Genomic DNA, 21,994 nt, shown 5'->3' on the forward strand with positions numbered 1-21,994 from the left:
CCAACATAAAAGAGGCCCATAAATTTCAATTCCTCAAACAACGTACGTAATCCTTCACCTGTAATATGAGGCAGCTTATCCTGGTGTTTGGAAGCGGCGCTGAAACATAACACTTAAGGTCATTCCACTGAAATAGAACCTGCACTGAGATTTTTGTGAAACTTTGGCTATTGATTATTTATATTATAGGAACTTAAATTTTGAAATAAAATTGAGGGGTCCCCATGTTCGTTTAGGAGCAACAGCACCTTGTTTATACCCCATAAATCCTTATAATAACACCACGATTGTAGTCACGATTGCTTGCTAAATTCACGTTTCCGACCATTGCTTTTTGCTCTACAGTGAGAATTGGTCTATATTTATTTTACACAGAGAAATTTATTACTCAATTCAAAACAACAGAAAAAAAATGATAAGTCACCATACTCGTTTGCGAGAAAATGACGATTTACCTCTATGGCGAGATCCGGCTGTAAAGAAAAAGCCGCCATCTTTTAATGCGCGCGCGCTAATCACGCGTGCAATTATGCGCAGTAGGGATGCGCAATGCAATACTGGGGAATAACCTTAACACGAACCTTGCCGTACGGCTGGCGCGCCTAAAATTTGAATTGACCATTCAGGATCCAGCAGGCGGGAAATAGCCCTTTTCACGGTTAGTTTTTCTCATTTGCATTACAATGTAATCTAACGTGGATGCGAGGCAATTTTGGTTAAAACTACAAAATAGCCCGAAATTGCCTCTCATCCACGTTAGATTACATTGTAATGCAAATGAGAAAAAATCACTGTGAAAAGGGTTTTTCTTTACTCTCCTGACGTCAATGCAAGTTAGCAGGAAAGGCATGAAAATCAAGCATTTTTTCTCACTGGAGATGGTATTTAATAATCACGAAAAGGGATTTACTATACCCCAAACCATATCAGATTGTAAAAAGTGAAAAATATGAAGCATTTTGTGTCTCTAAGCTTCTAATTTGGCGCCAAAAAATGGGTCGCCGGCGTCCGGCATTGTAACTCACCAGTAGTTCGTCGAGTGCTGCAAGTGCTTCTTTGACAATTGAGAAGATCAGGGAGGGTCCTCCCTAATCCGAAAATTTGTCGTGTTGAGGAGGGCGGGAAGATGAGAGACCCTGGGAACCTGGGAACGAGGTTGGTAGCCGTTAGGCGTAAAAAATTAAAAAATTTTAACCGTTACCTGTTAGTAATATTAGCCATAACATAATTTTACCCATGAAAGTTAAAGTCTCAAGATCCTTCTCAGGACGTTTAATTTGCGTCTTGTCTTGTGGCTTGAAAGTTTTATTAGTCTACAATTCTTAAAATTCCGTCCCGGAATGGTCCTGAGACCTCAAATATGTTTTATAGCAAGTCAAAAATTTTTTAAACTTTTTAAATAATAAAAGTTAATTTTTAACTTTTGAAAATAAAAGTAATCGATTTCTCATTTCTGTTAACCGTAAGGAAAATAAATTAAACGCTACTCGTAAAAGCTGTTTTCGGTTGTTTGGTTGAGTAATCTACTAAGAACTTCATAGGCCAAAGTTTGTGCGGTTACTATTTCTGATTTTAAACCCTCTAATTGTTAGTATTATGAGCTTTATGAAACCTTTTTTGTGCAGTTGATGGCCATTTTAATTAGCAGCACTAAAAGATTATCACAGTGTGTTCCACGCTTTCAATTGAAGGAATGATTTGAAAGCATATATGTTATTTGCCGGCTGGAAGGTACGTTTAGTGAAAAACTGTGACCGAGGTCTTGAAAAAGCATTTCCCTGCGTTAAATTGTCGATGAAAGTGTATAAAAGACAAGAGATTGACGATTACGGCTACTTCGTTCACAAAAATAGATCAACACGACGATTCTGCCCGCTCCCGGAACCAATCAAATTGGAGGGTTTGTTGAATCACTCCCGCTCTCGCGAACTGAGAAAAAAAGATCAATAACATGTTTGGGATAGATGAATAAGTGCAGTTCAGATTTAATATCATTATACGTTTTCTGTACATGATAGTTTCTTGTTTTATTGTTATTAAGAAAAGTAATAGTCTGCTCTGTCAAGAAAATGTTTATTTGTGACCATTTTACCTAATTTCTAAGGTTTTTTGTTTCGCAAAGTGAAACTTAAAACGTCTTGACAAAAAGTTGACAAAAACCACGTGACTGAAAACATGGTTGTTTCCAAATACCCCTACTTTTCAATGTTTGTAAATACGCAATTGAAATAGTTATGATGTAGGCGAGAATTCCACTGTGGCGTATTTTTAAGACAAGAAGCACCACAGTGGTGGTATTTTGCCAATATTTAATTAGTCAAGATTTTGATTTCTCAATTGTGGAGGATTAATACAGCATCATTTGTAATTTTTTGTTTGAAGATAGAAGAAATTTGATGTCTCGAAGGAACTCAAGTATACGAAGCGGCTGTTTCATACAAAGGGTCAAAACCGAGATAATATAAAGACAACGAAGCACCACGGGAAAATCACAGATTATCCCGGCCGGGGCGTGGTACAGCTACTTTTGTGCCATTTCTTCCGTTCGCTTTTTTTGTGCGCTTATTTTGTTTTCTCTATGCTGCAAACAAATTAAGAAGTATCTTATGAAAATCAATTAGATCAACTTTTTACCACGTCGTGTCAGTTAAAGCTACTGCAAAAAAAAAAAAAAAAACATTTTTCTTTGGCGGGGGGGGGGGGGGGAGAAGAGGGGGGTGAGCAAACATTCTTGGAGTTAAAAATACCTCGTGAAAATTAGTATGTTTTGTCGACTTTGTGTGATTGTTTTTAGACACAGTGAAGAACGAATCATTGAGTATCGTAAGCTCTGGAATTAATGGAATGAAGTCAGGATATCGAATCTTTATTGATGGTGTAAGGTTATTTACTAGTCAATAGTGCTTTAGTGGGAATCGTCTAGTTTGCAATTGGCCCATTGTAGCAGGTGTCACGTGACAAGTTTTTTTTGCCAAAAAAAATTATTTTAGGGACTATAACTTTTAAAGAATACCAGAAATTGAAAGAGCACATCAAAAATACCGAAAGAGTCAAGTTTGAGGCCCCTGACGTTAATGAGTAAGTTTTTGCTAGAGAGCAACATTTTCCATCAAATCTTCCTAATCTTTTAAAAATTCAAACCGTCATAAAATCTCATTCTCAAAAACATTGTCTTCCGTGTTCGATATATCTTCTCAACTGAAACTAAAACTAAGGAGAAAAAGGAGAAAAAATATCACAAAACATCTATGCTACATGTAATTAAGATCATATATTTAAACACCGTTACGGTCATAGTTTCCTTTGTTTAAACTTGATAAATTATTAATGAGTCTGACAAATATTGCATATAACCACGTACACACGTCTTTTTTCCCACCTGTATTTGTAGATCTAAATTCAACTCTAATAAAAAATACAATGATACCCTCATATCCAATAAATGTGCTGGTTATTATGTCTTCTATACTGGCCTGTATCATTTGGTGGAGGATATGGAACAGAAATGTTTCTGTGTTTCACAGTCCAGTAGTTTAGTTTAATATATAGATTTAGCCAAGCCTAAATGCGGAGCCCCTGATTGCGATAACTAACCATAAAGAAGCTTCTAAACCTGAGCCCTCGATATGGTCAGCGGATAGCTTGTTTTAACAGCTGTCAATTAACCATTACATGGATGCCCCAAATCAAAGATGTAGCTCTGGTATAGGTACTACTCTCTTATTTTTCAAGCTATTGGCGTACGTACGTACGGACAATCACGTGACAACTAAAATATTTTAGATCGATAGGTTACCAAATTTTCTAAGGTATGGGGCTCCGCTACTATAACACTGTTCCCAAACTAGCGATTATTGTCTTGTCCTAGATGAATTTCCCAATTTTATCCTCAGTTCTACATGGTAGGGAAAAATGCCCCATCCCTTTCCAAGATTTGGGAAAACATCCGATAAATTACTCAAATGTGGGCTCAATAATTTTCGCAATGCCTGGAAACAATGTCCCATACAGATAAATTTGGGAAAAAGTGGGATTACTGTCGAACCCCTATTAATTATAAGCGTCCACTTATTAAAAGGCCACCCCTATTAGGCCGCCAATAATCAAAGTCCCGATGACGGCTTTTCAATCGTTTCTAACTCTATTAAGCGTCCAACCCCCTTTAAGCGGCCACTATCTATTTTCCCGAAGGAAGCCGTTTAATAGGGTTTGAACTGTAGTTTTAAAATTTCCAATATTTTTCCAAAAACGGTAACTGACCTTTTGCAGGACACAAATTCCCAATTTTTCGCCCAAACATTTTCCAAAGTAAGAAAGCTATGTCCTATTTCCTTCGTAAATTTCACAATTTTCCCAAATTGTGTTCCTAATAATTTCCCAGTGTCCGAAAATCATGTCCCAATCACAAATAAATTTGGGAAAAGTGGAACGAAGTTTAAAGATGTCCCAATATTTTCCCACAGCAACAATTTTGAATTTATTGAAGGACAAAATGTTGTTAATCTCTGCCCAATATTTTCAGAGAAGTGGATAATAATTTCCCATTTCTTTGGATCCCAGATTCGAGTAAAATCCCGTAATCGAATAGAAATGTGCTACTTCGTTAACGTGTCTAGGATTGTGGTTTTACCTGATAGAGTGGTTTTTCTCATTTGTTTTGGTGTTGCATTACTACGTTAAGCGATCGCGGCCAAACACCCCGTGTCTCTTTGTCATCTAGCCAGAAGTAAAACCGAAACGAATTGTGACTAGCTTGCACAGGTTTTTCCGAGCTTGAAGTGGGCTACATGAATTTGCTTCGAGCTAAGTTTGATTGGTTCATTGGACTGACTTAGTAATTTGTGTTTGTCCAGAAAGATTACTTTGGCAAGTTGGTTTTACGATACTCAATTGAAAACCGCGCTCTAAATGGTTTGAGTACCTCTACCTGTAGAATCACACGCTTGCATGTAATCAAGAGAACTCTGTCAAAGTACTGATATTTGAGAAATAAAAAACATGTTCAATGTTTCTAACGAGTTATAAAAACACGAGTGGAGGTCTTGAAGAGCGATTGTCTCCCTGGCTTATCGAGTTCTGTTATAAACATCCACGATTGTTTCTATTAAACAATTAGATTATGATCTCAGAGCTCGAGATTGATATCGCATAGGAATCGAGAGCGAATAATTTAATTTAATAAATCTAGTAGTCGATCAAAACTTGATCTAAATCCTCTTCAAAGACACTTCGAAAATTGCACCTCGCTAGGCTACTACCTAGAACAGAATAGATAGTGAGTAACTTGGCCTATCAGAGAACCGCATTCTTGATAGAACTCGATAGAGACATGGAACAAGTACGAGCTTTTGAAGTAATGATGGCGCGAGAAAGGACAATTTGCCTTTTGATGATCCGAATAAAAAAAGTTGTTTTCATTTTTCGTTGCAAATTTTCTAAAAGGAATAGAAAACATGTTCTCCGTGTTTCTATCGAGTTTTAGTATAAATGTACTAGCGTTCTATCACGAATGCCGTTCGCTGATTGGCTACGCTACTCACTATCTATTCTGTTGTAGATAGTGAGTTGCGTAGCAATGTGCGCTTGTGAATAAAGTGAGAGCCGCTTCTTTGCGTTTTCGAGTTGTCTGTGAATATGATTTAGATCAAGTTTTGAACGACTAGTAGATTTATACTAAAACAATTACATTATTCGCTCTCGATTTCTATGCGTGATAGAAATCTCGAACTCATAATCCAATCAGCGCGTGTATTTTATGTAAGCTATTTGAGGTTGAAGATGAATAGAGCTAAATTCAAAAGTAACAAATTATAATAACTATTCTGAAATACTGGATACTAAATACTAAGTGCCGGATGTCATGATGTCATTGCAGATTTTAAGAAAACTGAACTAAATTAAAATGCCATACGCCAATGCCACTCTATGTTCAAGGCTATGGTTCTATCTGATTGACATTTCCATGCTCTAATAAGATTGATGAACCGCTGTAAAATCTTCATCCTTTAGATTAAATGTGGATTATAAGTGCATGGGTGAAACCGTTGTTTTGAAAAGCTAAGTAGGAAGGTAATCAGGATGCAAGGAAAGGTCGAATGAGGGGTGCTACAGTGAGTGGCAAATAATGGGTGTGTCGGGGAGAAGGTGGAAGTAAAGAAATATTTCTCCATAAAGAGGGTTCGATAAATTTTGAAGAATGACAGACGTACGGGTTTTTGCCATTTCCCCTTTCCTCCATTCCTTCCTCCTGATCACCGGCCTTTGGTTTCATCCGCTATTACCTTATAGAAATCTCCAACCCATAATCCAATAGTTAAATAGAAGTACAGTACAACTTTCTCACTGAATGTTTTCTAATAACTAGTTCTGTTGGATTTCAATAGCTTCTAAAACTGTTAGGACCTTCCTTTTTTTAGTTAATAGTTTACCCTGGAGATGTACGAGTGAAAACCGTTGTCACTTATCTCGAAGTCTCCACACTTGTTCATGTTTTCGGGTACTGGGGGCGGCTCATTAGAAATCTCATTGACAATCATTGCCATTCCTTGGAGCTGATGTATTTCAATGTGACAGTGTAGAAACCACCAACCAGGATTATCAGATATGAAATTGATGACCACATACCCCCCAGCAGGAACCATAACCGTGTCCTTTCTGACCGTTTTGTCATGAATGGAAAAATCTGGTTCAAATGTTTCTTTCCAGCTTGGTCTGGTACATCTATTTGGGTCGCATCCCTCCTTAGTACAGTTGATATCATCGCAGTAGATATCACTGTTGTGGTTTGTAATAAAACCAGTTGTGTCGTTATACTCTGGATATCCAACACCAACAACATGAAATGTGTGGCCATGAAGATGAATTGGATGGGCGTTGTCTCTGACACCAATTGCTGAAAACACCATTTGCACAGTTTCGTTTTGGGGAATATCTATGACATGGACACATGTGCACGCGGTTGTAAATGGATTACAGTCAGCCGTAAGGCTACACTTTATGTCATAGTTTTCAAACTCTTCATTTTGGGTTTGGGGAGGAAAGGAGGGGAATATGAAGTTGCGCCCATTAACTGAACTAGTTTGAGAGTCGCCCTCAAAACTAAAGTTGATGAAATGTGTGCAATCTGGGCACTCAATAGGGTCTTTAGGGATTGCATCTGGAAGCTCATCAGGTGGAGTTGGCTCAAGTAAACATAGGTCTTGGACATTAACACATTTGATGTTATATGATGGATGAAATTCCTGAAACGGGCAGTTCACTGCTTTGCATGGGGCGTCGTGTGTGCACTGTACGGGAGGAGACTTGTCTTTGATGTCTTGATATTGTGTTGATGGCACATCAACATCCAGATCATTCGAGTACCCAGGTTGCTTGTAGTGCAAAATAGCCTCTGCCACATGTCCTAGTGACTGGTAGGGTGGCTCGGACCTACTTGTATCAACCTCCAAAGTCTCTGCACGCATCCAGTAGTTATTCAACCCATCTGTATTGGTTGCATGAAGTAAAAAGTCATACCTCTCTCCTGTATGGATGATGATGTAATCGACGTCTTTTACAGGCTCAAGCCAATAGCCGTCAGTACCCACAACAGTCATTTTGTGGCCATCAATGGAGAATCTGTAAGCATAGAGTCCTTGGGCTCCGACCAGCCGAAAACGATATGTATTTCCGGCCTCGACAGTAAATATACTCAGTCTTGTTTGTTTATATGGTACATCAGTATGCCTGCCTTTCCCATTTATAATTCCAGAAAAGTACGGTATAGGCCCAACCGCTGCTCCTTCAGAACTGTCAGTGCGAGTATAGATAACATCTTCGGGTGTAGGCACCTCGCCATGCTCTTTGCCTGGATAGAAACCCACTGCACCTTGGATCTGTGTGAACAGGTCCAAGGATGCCTCTTGTTGCCAGTCTAGAAGCGTTAAAGTGTGTTCAGCTGGAAGGTCTTGAAATGTAGCATCGACACCATGCGGTTGGAGTTCAGTTTGGACTTGTTCCATTCTTTTAGGTGTTTCTTTAACTATAAGAGCACCATAGAAGCCATCTGTTCGCTGCGCACCGCTGTGAGAATGATACCAAAACGTCCCAGAAGGACTGGCAACATACCTGTATGAAAAGCTCGATTGAGGCCCTATCGGACATTGCGTCACTTGTCCTACACCATCCATCCAAGGTGTTCCTCTCTGGTGCATCCCGTGCCAGTGAATTGAAATACCCTCGGAGGTAAGATTGTTGTGAACATGAATTACAACATTTTGCCCTTCGTGAACTATCAAGGTAGGTCCAGGAATCTGTCCATTGACAGCTATCGCCAAACGATACGTTTTACCATCTACAAATTGGGGATAGGTGCAGTTAATGTTGGTCAGATCTGCACATGCCCTATCAGCGTGTTGTGGCAAAGGCCTAGGTGTCCCATCTTCAGCATCGAAATAATAGATCACTCCTTGGGTTCCTCGCATAGCAACTCCCGTAGGTTCATCCACCGATAACTTTTGGTAGCTGGTGAAGGTTCGAATTTCGTCAATTTCAAGGTTAAATCTACAAACTGTTGCGTTTGCATCGCATTCACAACTTGGTTTGCCGTATTCACAATTGAGAGTTTCTTGCAGCACGTCTAAAGAGAAAAATATGAAATTGACAAAAATGAGTTTTGTTATTCTAGGAATGGAGTTCCCAATCCCCACTATGAGACGCGCCTACAGGGGATTATGGTAGGTGTATTGATCAAAACAAATATCCAGCGAAAGATGATAAAATACCAAATAGCAAAACTGTCGAAGCTAACGGGCACCCATCGAACTTCTCAGAAGATGGAAAGAATTTTTCTAAGTGAATTTACAATCTGCTGCTGCCTTTATGAAACGTTGCTAACCTTTTATTATAGATATATTAAAAACAAGATACAAGGAAGACGTTAATTTTTCCATGTTTTGAAAGTTCCAGGTACCATCTTACTAAAAAAAAGTCGATAAATCTCAGTCGAGAATCTCAGTAAGTTGGGGAGAGTTGACGAAAACGTGGCAAAACCTACAGCGGTAGAAGTTTTCCGGAATGGCAGGAAGAGCCCATGGTAAACAGGTCTGTTCAGATCTTTTCCTTCTTTGGGCTCTATAGCTATTTTACAAGTCATCGCTCTGAGAAAGATAATAGAACATTCGTTTTGTACTAAATCTATTGCTTCATAATATACTCACTTTCCTCAAGAAACTGGAAACTCTTTTTGGCAAAATGCCTTGAATTCTCAAAATCGTCTTTGGGTATGTCTAAGCCGGGGAGGAAAAAAATCAATTTTGATTAACAGGATGATCATGATTTGATTTAGGCCCGGGTCGCACTAGAGCCAATTGTGTTTGCTTAAAATATTTCCAAGTTTTGGCGAGGAAAAAAATTGGCAAAAATTTCGCAAGTTCCAAATTTTGGCAGTGGTCGCATTAGGCCAACATACTGGAACCAAAACGTTACTGATTGAAATATACGTAACAAGATTTGTATTTCTCAATTAGTAATCATGCGAGAGTTTAACTCTTCGCAGACTTTTATCCACGCTGTATGTTCTTGACTCTCCGCTACACAGCAAATCGTGAATTCCGGCCCATAATTGGACGGGCAGTTTTGCTCAGCTTGCGTTTCTGTTGTTGCTTGCGCCACTTGCGATCGAAGAAGATTGTCTTGCTGAAGCCATCTCTTCAAATTGCTTCCAGTAACCAGATCCAGGGTACGAGTCATAAGAATCTGAATAAAAACGCTGCTCATATTCCTCGTTTGCATTGAAATAACTGTAAAAAGCGTCAGATGGACCGGGTAAAAAAAGGATTTTGTCTCGCCATCGCACGCGCCAAACTGGCCTAACAGTCAAAGTTATTTTCTTGCCGTAATTTTATCCAGGCATGTTTTAAAAAATATGACAGTCAAATGGTTAAAATAACAAAATTGTTTGCTTTGCCAAAACTTGGAAGCCTCCGAGGCAGCACTTCGGCTTCTTTGAAGATTGGCGAAATTTTGGCAATCCGCAAAAATTTGGCAAGTTTTTGAAAGTGGGGGTCTCGCTTATTTTACGTTACTCGTTGACAGATTTATTACTTATACAAACAAAATTGGCTCTAGTGCGACCCGGGCCTTAGTCATTAAACTACGCACAAATAAAATGTAAGAAATGTGAATACAATGTGATAAATGTAATAAAAGTAACTACAATGTTATAGATGTAATAAATGTAAATAGCGGAGACGCTAAAATTTGAACAACGTAGCCGATACTATGTACAGCTGGCCTTAGTATAAAAAGGTAAAAGCTAATTAACAAATAGATTCCCTGCTGCCGGTCGTCTGTTCAGTATTAGTATAAGGTTACTAGCGGTCTATCACGAATGCCGTTCTCTGATTGGCTACGCTACTCACTATCTATTCTGTGATAGATAGTGAGTAGCGTAGCAGTGTGCCCTTCTTAACAAAATGAAGGCCGCTTCTTGGCGTTTTCGAAGTGTCTGTGAAGAGGATTTAGATAAAGTTTTGAACGACTAGTAGATTCATACTAAAACAATCAGATTATTCGCTCTCGATTTCTATGCGTGATAGTTGACTCGGTAGATAGAAATCTCGAGCTCCTGATTTAATTGTTTAATAGATCACAGACCGCCTGTCCGCAAAGCCTATGAAGTCATTGAACACCCCCTTATTAGTAGCGCTTGACCGCCTCTCTGGAAATGTGCAAGCAGCCAATGAAAATCTATTTCCTTCGTACTGGAAGCCAAAAATCTACTTCCGATCAATACATTGACAGAGTCAAGTCTAAAAAACAGAAATCGAGTGAGTGAGCATGCGAGTGAAATTGTGTTGGAAAAACGTCCTAAGGACAGCTGTAGGAATTGCGAAAGCTCTTTAAGGGAAATTTGGGACCATTCCATGCAAACTAGTGTACTCATCGTCGGAATTTTTGTTAAACCCTCGCAGAGGAAGGACGGCACCATTGGAGTTGTGTTAGCCAAGGTTTGAAGTCCTGTCGGATTGGTGTATTTGCACGATCCTGAAACATACTCGGATCGCGTTTGCAACCTTTGTGGTCGAAAATTTTACATTCTTGGCCAGTTGTTCAAGTTTGTTAAAGCGTGAACGATTCCAACGTTAAGCTGTGTCTCTAAAATACGAAACGCACGCTAGCTACTGGGAAGAAAGCGAGCCCTTCGTAGATAATATTTGTTTCACACGAATCCACAGCCAAAAGATGAGACTTTAGCCGGACGAACTGCTAATAAATCAATTCCATGTACTGAAAGTATCAGCTTCCTTTTGAGCGGAGCGTAATTAAGGTGACATACCTTGCTGAGAAAGAAATAAAAGCGCTTCTTCGAGTGCAGCATCAACGCTTAGCCGAACCGCCACTTTCTCTCCAAATTACAAGTTCTCCCGAGCGCGGAATGGCCGAAAAAAAGGGAAAAAAAATAGGACTGCATGTACCCATGGATGATGTGCCTTACTGTTTGCACTACTTACTACTGACTACCTTGCATTGGCAGGTATCAATCATTTAGCAACCTACTGCCCCGATCAGAGCCCCCGTCCATCTGCTGTACGGGTTCTGCAAACGTACAAAGCCTGCGGCCAGGCACATTTTTCCTTCCCCTCCCCATCCCCTTTCCCCCTCGCACATTTTTTCACCTCACACCTACTCCCTCGGCAAAATTTCCTCCTCCTCAGTCCTCCACAGTTACCAAATCGAAGATGGCGGCCTAATATGAAACTCTGCACTCGCACGCCAAAAATACGCCTGCACTGCAGGCCACTTAACAAGAGGGGAAGGGCGAGAAACGCCCTCCCCGCCCATCTCTTCTCATTATCGCTGTAACTAATGACAACCCTACCCTGGAGGCGACCTCCCTGTGCGCTCTAGTATCTCTGAAAAACATGAAAGACTACTCGCTGTTTACTATTTTTAATTCTATATAATCTATTCACTTTCATCAAGACCCTGAAAATTCAATTCTAGAAAATCCTTTGAATTATCGAAAACCTCTTTGGGTATCAAAAAACAAACAAGTAACTACTCCAGAGAACAAAAAAGTGAAATAAAAATAATACGTGGATAATTCTCACTTTCTCCGTAGAATTCCTATTATTTTGATAGAGTAGTTTTGAACATTTCCGTTACATTGGTAGGAGTGAATTCAGGGCCTATAATTTGGTCAATATGCTTCCTATCCAGGCCTGAAACTTATCTGGCTTATAAATTTTGGCAACAATATTGCAGCAATTAACAAGAATTAAAAGAAAAAAAAAAAAAATGAAAGAACGGTAAATTTACTTACCAGGGTCTTTTTCTTGGTTTTCGTCCTGTAAAAGAAATTAATTTTAACGTCATCTAGCACTTAAAACGATTTCACGCAGCAATTTGATAAAAAGTTAATAATTTGTCCTTTAGAAACCTAAGAAAGTACTGAGAAACGAAGGGCATACGCTTACCTGAGCTGGATTATCGCGAGGCACTGCCGCCACCAACGCCCAAGTTATTATGAAGAAAACAAAACGCTTCATAGTCTTTGAGAAAAGAATAAAATAAATCAGTAAGTTATATAAAGTCACTCCAAAGTTGCGCTAAGCTGAATGGTACTAAGGCATCTCAAAACGTTTCAAGGTTGATGTAAGAGGATCTCAATGAAGGGGAGCGGGGGGCGGGCTTTCGCGACTAATGGTTAATTTATTTCAAAGTGCCCTAGCAAAAACTGTATTGTACCAATTTTGACGAACGGAGTTAAGCGCCCGAGAAGTTTCTTTTTAGCAAGAACGAGGATTCTCGAAATACTAAAAAAAACTTATAAACAACTTTATTAGATAGACAAGGTGTTTTACTGGAAAATACACCACTCGTAAAATTCATACGAAACCACATCCGGGACTCGGGTGGAGTATTTTCCATATTCTCACTAGTGAAGATATCGATGATTTCACTGATATCAAGTTTGTTTCTTAAACTGTACTTAAGAGGGGCCCTCTGTAAATTTCAACTATGGCCATTTGGACCAGAAAAAACCAAATTCCTCAAACTTTCTCAGATGAATGGTCTAGATAAGTGATTCACAAAAATATAACTTTCAGTTCAATTTGATTCGTATTTTAGCGCTGGGGCCACCATCTTGGTTTTGCCCCTCTGAGAGGGCTTATAGCGGCCATTTTAGGGCACATTTTAACAATTTGCCATACAAAGAAAACGACATAAATCCGGGTAAAAACCCTTTATTCGAGACAAGCAAATTTTTCTTGTTACATTGAGAGGCTGTTTTGGCAATTTGATCATCACCTGATTTTTTTTACAGAATTTTAAATTTCTTCCCTTTCGGACTACTCATGAAGTGCCATAAAAAAGGCGAAGTTTAAAGGAAAATATCGCCAAAAGTACATCACTTGAAATTCCAAAACTACCCTCCACTTAAAGAGCAATGTCTCACCTGTAAAAACATGCAATAAAATTTTGGGGCAGTTAAAACTGTAAAATGTTAGAAGAAGAAGTCTAAGCTGTGCTTTTGTCAACAAAGACCGCCTTCCTAATTAGCATAATAACGTGAAAATAACGTTGCACAGAGAAAATAATGATATCTTCCACTTACCTCGCGACATGTCGACAACTGGATGTTCCACGATGCCTCATGTTATATTTCCAGTATGTTTCAGCCACATTTTCGGTGATTAGTGTACGAAATCACTCTCAGACATCGCCACAGTTAAGCAGATTTCAACTCCCTCTCCGAAGCCCGCTTCATAACATCTATCAATATTGTTTATCTTTCGTCTCATAAGCCGCCTTTTGCAAGAAGTTTAACAATTCGCTGAGATTCTAACTGACCCAGAAGTCTGTTAGCAGCCTTTAAAATGCTCCTCTTAATCGAGGATTCTCATCAAGAACTCGTTTAAACTCAGTTCTGTTTTGATCTGTTGTGCACCCGCCATTACTCCACAGATTGCGTTACATTTGGCAAATGCACATTTTCAACGGGTAGGGGTAGGGTGGGTAGGAAGTGAAAATGCAACCGACATTAAAGCCGTTTTACGCATTTCTGTGGCTAAACTAGTAACTGGCTTTCCCAGAATGATTTGAACATGAGTTTCTGCTTGCAGGCATTTTCTAGGTTAGTTTTTTTTTTTTGGGGGGGGGGGGGGAGGTCGTGTATTAAAAAAAAAAAAAAGAAAAAGGAAAACGATAGACAGTATCAGGTCAAAAGATTATGATCTGTGTATCTTGATCAGCTTTATCAGTTCATCAGTGAGGCTCTATTAGGGGTTTTCAGGATGCTGGATATTTGGGTAAAAAATTAATAGGATGCAAGAAATTTAGGGGAAAATTAATGGGGTACAGCATGTTTGGATCAGATAAAGCGGGACAGTTGTGTCTTTCGCTGCCGGAAGTGCCATCAAATTTTGCGAAAGACAACAGACTGACGAATAGTGCGCAGGAAGTAATGCTAAGCGACGTTTTATTGAAACTCCTTACATTTTCTTAGCCGTTTCACTTTTTCATCAGAAAAGAAAATGCTCAGAAAATTACTGAAGGGCAGTTAAGGACGGTGCCTTCTTTTTTGTGGGCACACGGTCTGTGCATTACGTAAGGCATGGTTTAAACGCCAGGCGCGCGCTTGGGTTGGAACTAGAGCCCACGATCCTTCTGGCCTGCTGGAGGGATCGAGAGCTCTAGGCTGGTCCAACACTGGAAGTCAGCGAATAACGGACTTCCCGTCAAATCTGGCAAATCTGATTGGCTGAGAATACGAAACGAACACTCTGCGTATGCTGAGAAAATCGGGTCTGGCCAGCGCTCTCGATTCCTGCCGCAGGCCAGAAGGATCGTGGGCTCTGGGGACGAGAATGACCAGACTTTTATCGTATCCGTAGAAAAAATCATACTGAAATTCAACTGTAGATGGCATAATGCGCGCGCAAAACAACTGCGAGAGACGTCAATGTTTAACTTACTTGGGAAGTAACAGGAAAAAATGTAACGGACACCGACAAAGTTTTCGAAAGGATGAAACAACTCATTTAACTTTTGAAAAAGGGGTGATCACAGCTACAATTTATGGTATGAATTGGAAGTGGCAAGCCTATTCAACAATGCATTAGTTTTTGGCTGTGAGGAAAAGTTATGTAGACTGTATTTTGGCTAAGCCGGAAGAGTGCTGTCCAGGGATGCTCAAAGCGCTGTGGCGACGATTCTGTTATTAAATACATATCAAAAGTGGTTTTTATGTTACCTCTTACCACGTAGTTTAAAGATGTTTTTTAATATGTTTAGTTTTCTGCATGTAAAGGCGAACCTTAGGAGAATCTGTGAAGAAATATCTTTACCTTTCTTTCAGAAAAATGCTACCGTCAGCAGTAGCTAATTATCTTGGAAAAATTAATGACTACCCCAATTCTTTGTGGATACTAATAACCCTGGCTAAGATCTACTATTTCCACGTTTTCTTAATCTGGCGGAAACACGTTTGTATTTTGTAGGCACCATTGGTTATTAGCCTAAGGCACCCCACAGGCGCTAATGTCGTTCAGTTCTGTGATGGAGCACAGCTTCATGTCTGCACAAAACTAGTTTTCAACCCTATGCAGGGCGCTTTAAAATACCCGCATCTATTAAGCGAAGCACTAATGTTGACGCTTAGCTTTTTAAAGACATAGATGCGTTTAAGGCACACAAGTTGAATGAGTCATAAGCAATTGGATGAGTTAACTGATACTTGTCAAAAATATCTGCAGCTTGATTCTCAGCGTCTGTTGTGTCTTCTTGGAGGACCTTCTCCTGTCTGTTTCTGAGCTTTGAAGCCATTCTCGAGAGCAAGGATTAAACGTGGCAAGGAGTCAGGAACTCATCACAGGTGAACCGCCTAATTCTGGCCTCATCTTTTGAGCGCGTCATCTTTTGTGCTACAGTAATTGCTTCGACTTTTATGGCCGTCTCCTGACCCGAGAAAAACTTTTCTTCAAGGTAGGTTTTTTTTTTTTTTCATTGAAACGAGTGGCCTTTTTGGTCACTTTCAGGGCCCAGCCTTTAGGTTGAATTGCTTCAGCAGAAACTGGAAGAGTAGAATTTGCTAGGACAAGGTGAACACTACGATTGTCGCTATATCATATTTTGGCCTTGTCAAATAGGGTTTCTCTTTCAGGTACAAGTCAACATGAACCGTACTGTAAATTGCTCTTCAGTATTTTTCTAAGCATTTCCTTATCTGAGGCAAAAGTGGAACCGCTTAGAAAAAGGAGTTTCAATAAAACGCCGCTTATCACTACTTCTTGCGTACTACTTGTCAGTCTGTTGCCTTTCGTAGCATTTGATGGCATTTCCGGCAGCGAAAGATGCAAGTATAATGCTGAACAAAAAAATCCAAGTAAGAGGCTTTTTATTGGAGTTCTATCCGTATTCTATTTGTAATAAATGAAAATTCTCGTCAAAAACTAATGGCTGTCAATGAGATTAGGACAGTTGTTTACAAATATAGTGTGGAATGTTGTGCCTCGATCTCTTTGCAGACACAAAGGTTGTCATGTAAGAAATTCGTGTTAAACGGTACAGAGTTCGGGACACATTTAATTCACTGTTTATTTCTCCAGCCCGCTCTTTATCTATCTATTCAGTGTAACAAGTGTGGGCTTCGAAATCAATAACAAGGAGCTGCGTTACCTAACCTCAAAGCCCCTGAAATCTGATACAAAACTTTCATATTCCACCGTGATATAAGTACTAAGAGTCCAGAATAACTGCTTATAGCAGTTGACTTACTTTTATTTCATCCTAAATAGCAGACCATTGTTGAGACCCCATAGTGTGAGGGAGGGGGGGGGGGGGGGGGGTGTCGGTGTATCCCTTATCCTATTAATTTTTATCCTAAATATCTTGTATCCTGTTAAATCCAGCTCAACGATTTCCTACTCAATTAATGTCCTGTTTTATCTGATCTAAACATGCTCTACCCCATTAATATTTCCCCTAAATTTATTGTATCCTATTCACTTTTTACCCAAATAATCAGTATCCTGAAAACCCCTAATAGGGCCTCACTGATGAACTGATAAAGCTGATCAAGATACACAGATCATAATCTTTTGACCTGATACTATCGTTTTCTTTTTTTCTTTCTTTTTTTTCTAATACACGACCCCCCCACCCCCACCTACCCACCTACCCTGCAAAAATAACCTAGAAAATGCCTGCAAGCAGAAGCTCATGTTCAAATCATTCTGGGAAAGCCAGTTACTAGTTTAGCCATAGAAATGCGTAAGATGGCTTTAATGTCGGTTGCATTTTCACTTCCTACCCACCCTACCCCTACCCGTTGGAATGTGCATTTGTTAAATGTAACGCAATCTGTGGAATAATGGCGGGTGCACAACAGATCAAAACAGAGCTGAGTTTGAACGAGTTCTTGATGAGAATCCTCGATTAAGAGGAGCATTTTAAAGGCTGCTAACAGACTTCTGGGTCAGTTAGAATCTCAGCGAATTGTTAAACTTCTTGCAAAAGGCGGCTTATGAGACGAAAGATAAACAATATTGATAGATGTTATGAAGCGGGCTTCGGAGAGGGAGTTGAAATCTGCTTAACTGTGGCGATGTCTGAGAGTGATTTCGTACACTAATCACCGAAAATGTGGCTGAAACATACTGGAAATATAACATGAGGCATCGTGGAACATCCAGTTGTCGACATGTCGCGAGGTAAGTGGAAGATATCATTATTTTCTCTGTGCAACGTTATTTTCACGTTATTATGCTAATTAGGAAGGCGGTCTTTGTTGACAAAAGCACAGCTTAGACTTCTTCTTCTAACATTTTACAGTTTTAACTGCCCCAAAATTTTATTGCATGTTTTTACAGGTGAGACATTGCTCTTTAAGTGGAGGGTAGTTTTGGAATTTCAAGTGATGTACTTTTGGCGATATTTTCCTTTAAACTTCGCCTTTTTTATGGCACTTCATGAGTAGTCCGAAAGGGAAGAAATTTAAAATTCTGTAAAAAAAATCAGGTGATGATCAAATTGCCAAAACAGCCTCTCAATGTAACAAGAAAAATTTGCTTGTCTCGAATAAAGGGTTTTTACCCGGATTTATATCGTTTTCTTTGTATGGCAAATTGTTAAAATGTGCCCTAAAATGGCCGCTATAAGTCCTCTCAGAGGGGCAAAACCAAGATGGTGGCCCCAGCGCTAAAATACGAATCAAATTGAACTGAAAGTTATATTTTTGTGAGTCACTTATCTAGACCGTTCATCTGAGAAAGTTTGAAGAATTTGGTTTTTTCTGGTCCAAATGGCCATAGTTGAAATTTACAGAGGGCGACTCTTAAATCCGTTGGTGTATGATCGAAACATCTTCGGGTCTTCCTTGAAAGTCTTTGACAATCTTCGGTAATCTTCGGAAATCTTCGGTAATCTTCGAAAATTTTCCAAAAATGTTCGGCAACGCTCGCGTGACCTTCGCTCAAATTTTGTAGAATTTTCGGAAATCTTGGGAAAAATCGTCAAAAACGCCGTGATCGGTATGCCTATACAATAAAAAGAACATTACACGTTAGCTCGAGGATATGAATTTTGTGTTCTCGTGGCAAGAACAATATCTACATTGTTCTTGCCACTCGAACATAAAATTCATATCTTCTCGCCACCGTGTAATATCCTCTATATATTCACCCCGCTGGAACTTGGTTACTAAGCTCGCCATCTTTGCCATCTCGGCAAGTAAACATGGCGGATAGTTGCTGAATGAAGTTTTCATTTATTTATTATTTAGTCCAGGATATTTGAATAAATGGAGAATTCTCAAAATGATTGTTGTCGTCCTTGGACCAAAAATCGCTTCAAGAACTCGTATTCAAGGCTTTCAAGAATCGTAAACGCAGTGGACAACTGCCAAGACTTGGTTGCACGCATTGGACTTGAAAACAGCGCATGCCCAGCTACATTTGTCTAGCGTAGGGTTCGTAGCATTTACCGATGGACCAAAATTCTTCGAGCGAGAACAACTGAAAATTTTTGCCCGCGAGGAAATTTTAAGAAGTGGAAGACCGGCCAGAAAGAGTACCAATCTAACAAAGAACGCTTACTGACTACGGACTAACAACGACTAGTTCCGAAAGTCAATTTAAAGGCTAAAGTTAGAAACAAAATAGGACAAAAGACGACGAAGTAGAGTGTGATGGCACATCCATGACCTCGCAGCACATCTTAGACTTACGCTAAAATATTTCGCAACCACTTAAAAAGGAAGTTGGAATATTCACAGATATACTCTCGGTATTTATCAATGTGATTCACACAGAATAACCTTGTAAGTTTTAATTAAATTTAAAAAATAATAGTAAAAAATCATTCTCCCTTCTTTAGTACGAAGCTCTTTCCCTAAGAACGCGTCTCAAAGACAAACAACACTGCCGGAGCATTTTCAACGTGAAAAACGAAGAGTAGAATGGAATCCTAATAACATTAAAATGCTCTTTCTTTCTAGAAAATAGTAATAAGAAAGTTAGCTTCTTTAAAGTTTTAGATACTGAGGTCAGCAGTAAACATTTGATTCTGGATGGGTTCTCAGTTTAAAATATTTCATTGGAACATGTTATACTCAGCGAAACTAGAAGGAGTCAGTTTTAGAAAAAATAAATAATTTTTTTCGTTTGTCTAGAGCAGCTGGTGAATGGACCGGTGGGAAAATATGACTCAGCTGATAACGAGGCGAAATCTGGTAACATGTACAAGAAAACTTACTGCGGTAGACTCCTCTCCTTGAGTGTCTTCCCTTCAAATTCTCTCCCGAAGTAGACCAATCCTTCTCAACAGTGTTGTTCCCTGTGGAAAACTGAATTTTGTCTTTCGCTTTGCTCTTTTTTAGGAAGACCTAACTCTAAAACAATTGCATGCGATATTGACAGCTGTCAGTTTGAAAAGTCACATTATAGAAGCTAAAGTTACAACTGCCAAGACTTGTCGGCACTTGTAGAACCTGAAAACCACGCATGCCCAGCAAGGTTGCAAACAACTATTCTTGCATTCCTAATGTCATGTTTCAGGCTAACGTGCACGAAAATTACGATCAAAGATTGCAGTTGAGAACAAAAGACAACAAAAGGCGACGAAGTGGTGTCGACTTGGCACTTTTGTCATCTACTACTAGGGGAATTACCTTCTCAGTTCAGAAATGTTGTTGATTAAACCTGAGCTCCAAAAGAACAAAATGTGACAATTAAATACAACTTAACAAATAACGAAAACAGCTTTTGTCACGTTATGGGGAATTTCAAGCAAACACCTTAATGGATAGGTACAAATTGGGGGTGTCGAAGCTAAGTGCTTTTAATTTGCTTAATAATCGTTCATTGTTTTAAGCCATTACACACTACTTAACTGTAGCAATACGGTATCACTATCGGTTACCTAAAATAACCACTTTCTCACTAACTAACGGCTTGTTTTTTTTAAAATAAATCGGAAAGCATTAAGAAATTGGTCTTCAGAAATAACCACCAAATTAAACTTGAGTTCCAAAAGAACGAACGGACGAAATGGTGTCAACTTGGCGCTTTTGTCATCTGCTACTAGGAGAATTACCTTTTGAGTTCAGAAATATTCTTGATTAAACCTGAGCGATATTGACAGCTGTTAATTTGAAAAGGCGCATTATTGAAACTCAAGTTACATCTGCCAAGACTTGTAGGCACTTGTAGAACCCGAAAAAACTGCGCATGCCCCGCTACATTTGTCTAAGGAAGCCTTCCTAATATTTGCTCAACGAAACATTTTCGTCTAGCGAAATATTCTGATAATTTATCCTTGTTATAGAGACCATAAGAGAAGCAAGACCATCCAGGAAGAGAGTCGAGACAAACAAGCATTCTTGCATTCCTAATGTCACTGATGTTTCAGATTAATGTTGTGCGCGAAAATTACGATCAAAGATTACAGTTGGGAACAAAAGACGACAAAAGGCGACGAAGGCGGATGAACTTGGCAAGTTTGCCACTGCCTCTAGGGGAATTACCTTTTCAGTTCAGGAATGTTGTTGATTAAACTTGAGCTCCAAAAGAGCAAAACGTGACAATTAACAGCAACTTCACAAATAACGAAAAAGCTATTTTCACATTATAGTGAATTTCAAGTAAACACCTTAATGGATAGGTTCAAATTGGCGATATCGAAACTAAGAGCTTAATTTGCTTGATAATCGTTCATTGTTTTAAGCTACTACACATTACTCGTATGTAGCAATAAGGTATCATAACTTGTCACCTGATTTAACCACTTTCTCACGAACTAACTGCTTGCTTTTCTGAAATAAATCGAAAAGCGTTAAGAAATTGGTCTTCAGAAATGGCCACCATATTAAACCTGAGTTCCAAAAGGACGAAACGTGACTTTTAAAACACGACAAAACATAAAACGTTCACAAATATTGTCACATTACAGTGACTGACATTTCAGGCAAACATGATAATTACCTGAAACAAATTGGTTTCAAATTAATGCTTTGAAATTATCGCTCGGCAAACCGTTAGGAAATGACCTTCGAAGATAACGACGGAGGAAATTTTGAGGAACGTGAGACCAGCCAGAAAAAGTGCCAAGCTAAGACTAACAACCATTCCTACATTCCTAATATCAACTTTAAGGCAACGTGAAAAAAAAAAAAAAAAAAAAACCAAGAAACAAAAAAAAAAAAAAAACCAAAAAAAACAAAAACAAAAACCAAAAAAAAAACATTCTTGCTAAAAATATGATTGGAGAAAAAAAGCGACAAAAAGCGACGAAGTGGGGTTGACTAACTATGTTTATCACCTGTTATCAGGAAATTATCCTTGGGTATAACGTGCTCTCCAAAGGACGAAACGTGGTAGGACCGTAGGAGTAGGGGGGAGATGGAGGGAAGGGAAAACTACGTCAAACACCTTTCTGAGTCGGATCTACCTTGAATAGTTAGCTAACTGTTTATCATAACCGTATGGAAGAGTGTCACAGGACGGCTACTATG

At 39.2% G+C, this 21,994-nt stretch overlaps 1 protein-coding gene across 1 annotated transcript; it reads right to left on the bottom strand.

Moving 5' to 3' along the window:
* Positions 1–3,252: 3,252 nt before the first annotated feature.
* LOC110049853 (uncharacterized) lies at positions 3,253–20,233 on the bottom strand. The gene is made up of 5 exons (XM_020755691.2): positions 19,738–20,233; positions 12,459–12,533; positions 12,305–12,329; positions 9,198–9,266; positions 3,253–8,617 (listed from the first exon to the last, which is right to left on the bottom strand). The coding sequence occupies exons 2-5, from the start codon at positions 12,528–12,530 to the stop codon at positions 6,417–6,419; spliced, it is 2,367 nt and encodes a 788-aa protein (XP_020611350.2). The 5' UTR covers positions 12,531–12,533; positions 19,738–20,233; the 3' UTR covers positions 3,253–6,416.
* Positions 20,234–21,994: the final 1,761 nt, after the last annotated feature.

Source organism: Orbicella faveolata, unplaced genomic scaffold, assembly GCF_042242905.1.
Source record: "Orbicella faveolata isolate gen_17 unplaced genomic scaffold, um_ofav_v1 contig_25, whole genome shotgun sequence".
Classification (NCBI taxonomy): Eukaryota; Metazoa; Cnidaria; class Anthozoa; order Scleractinia; family Merulinidae; genus Orbicella; species Orbicella faveolata.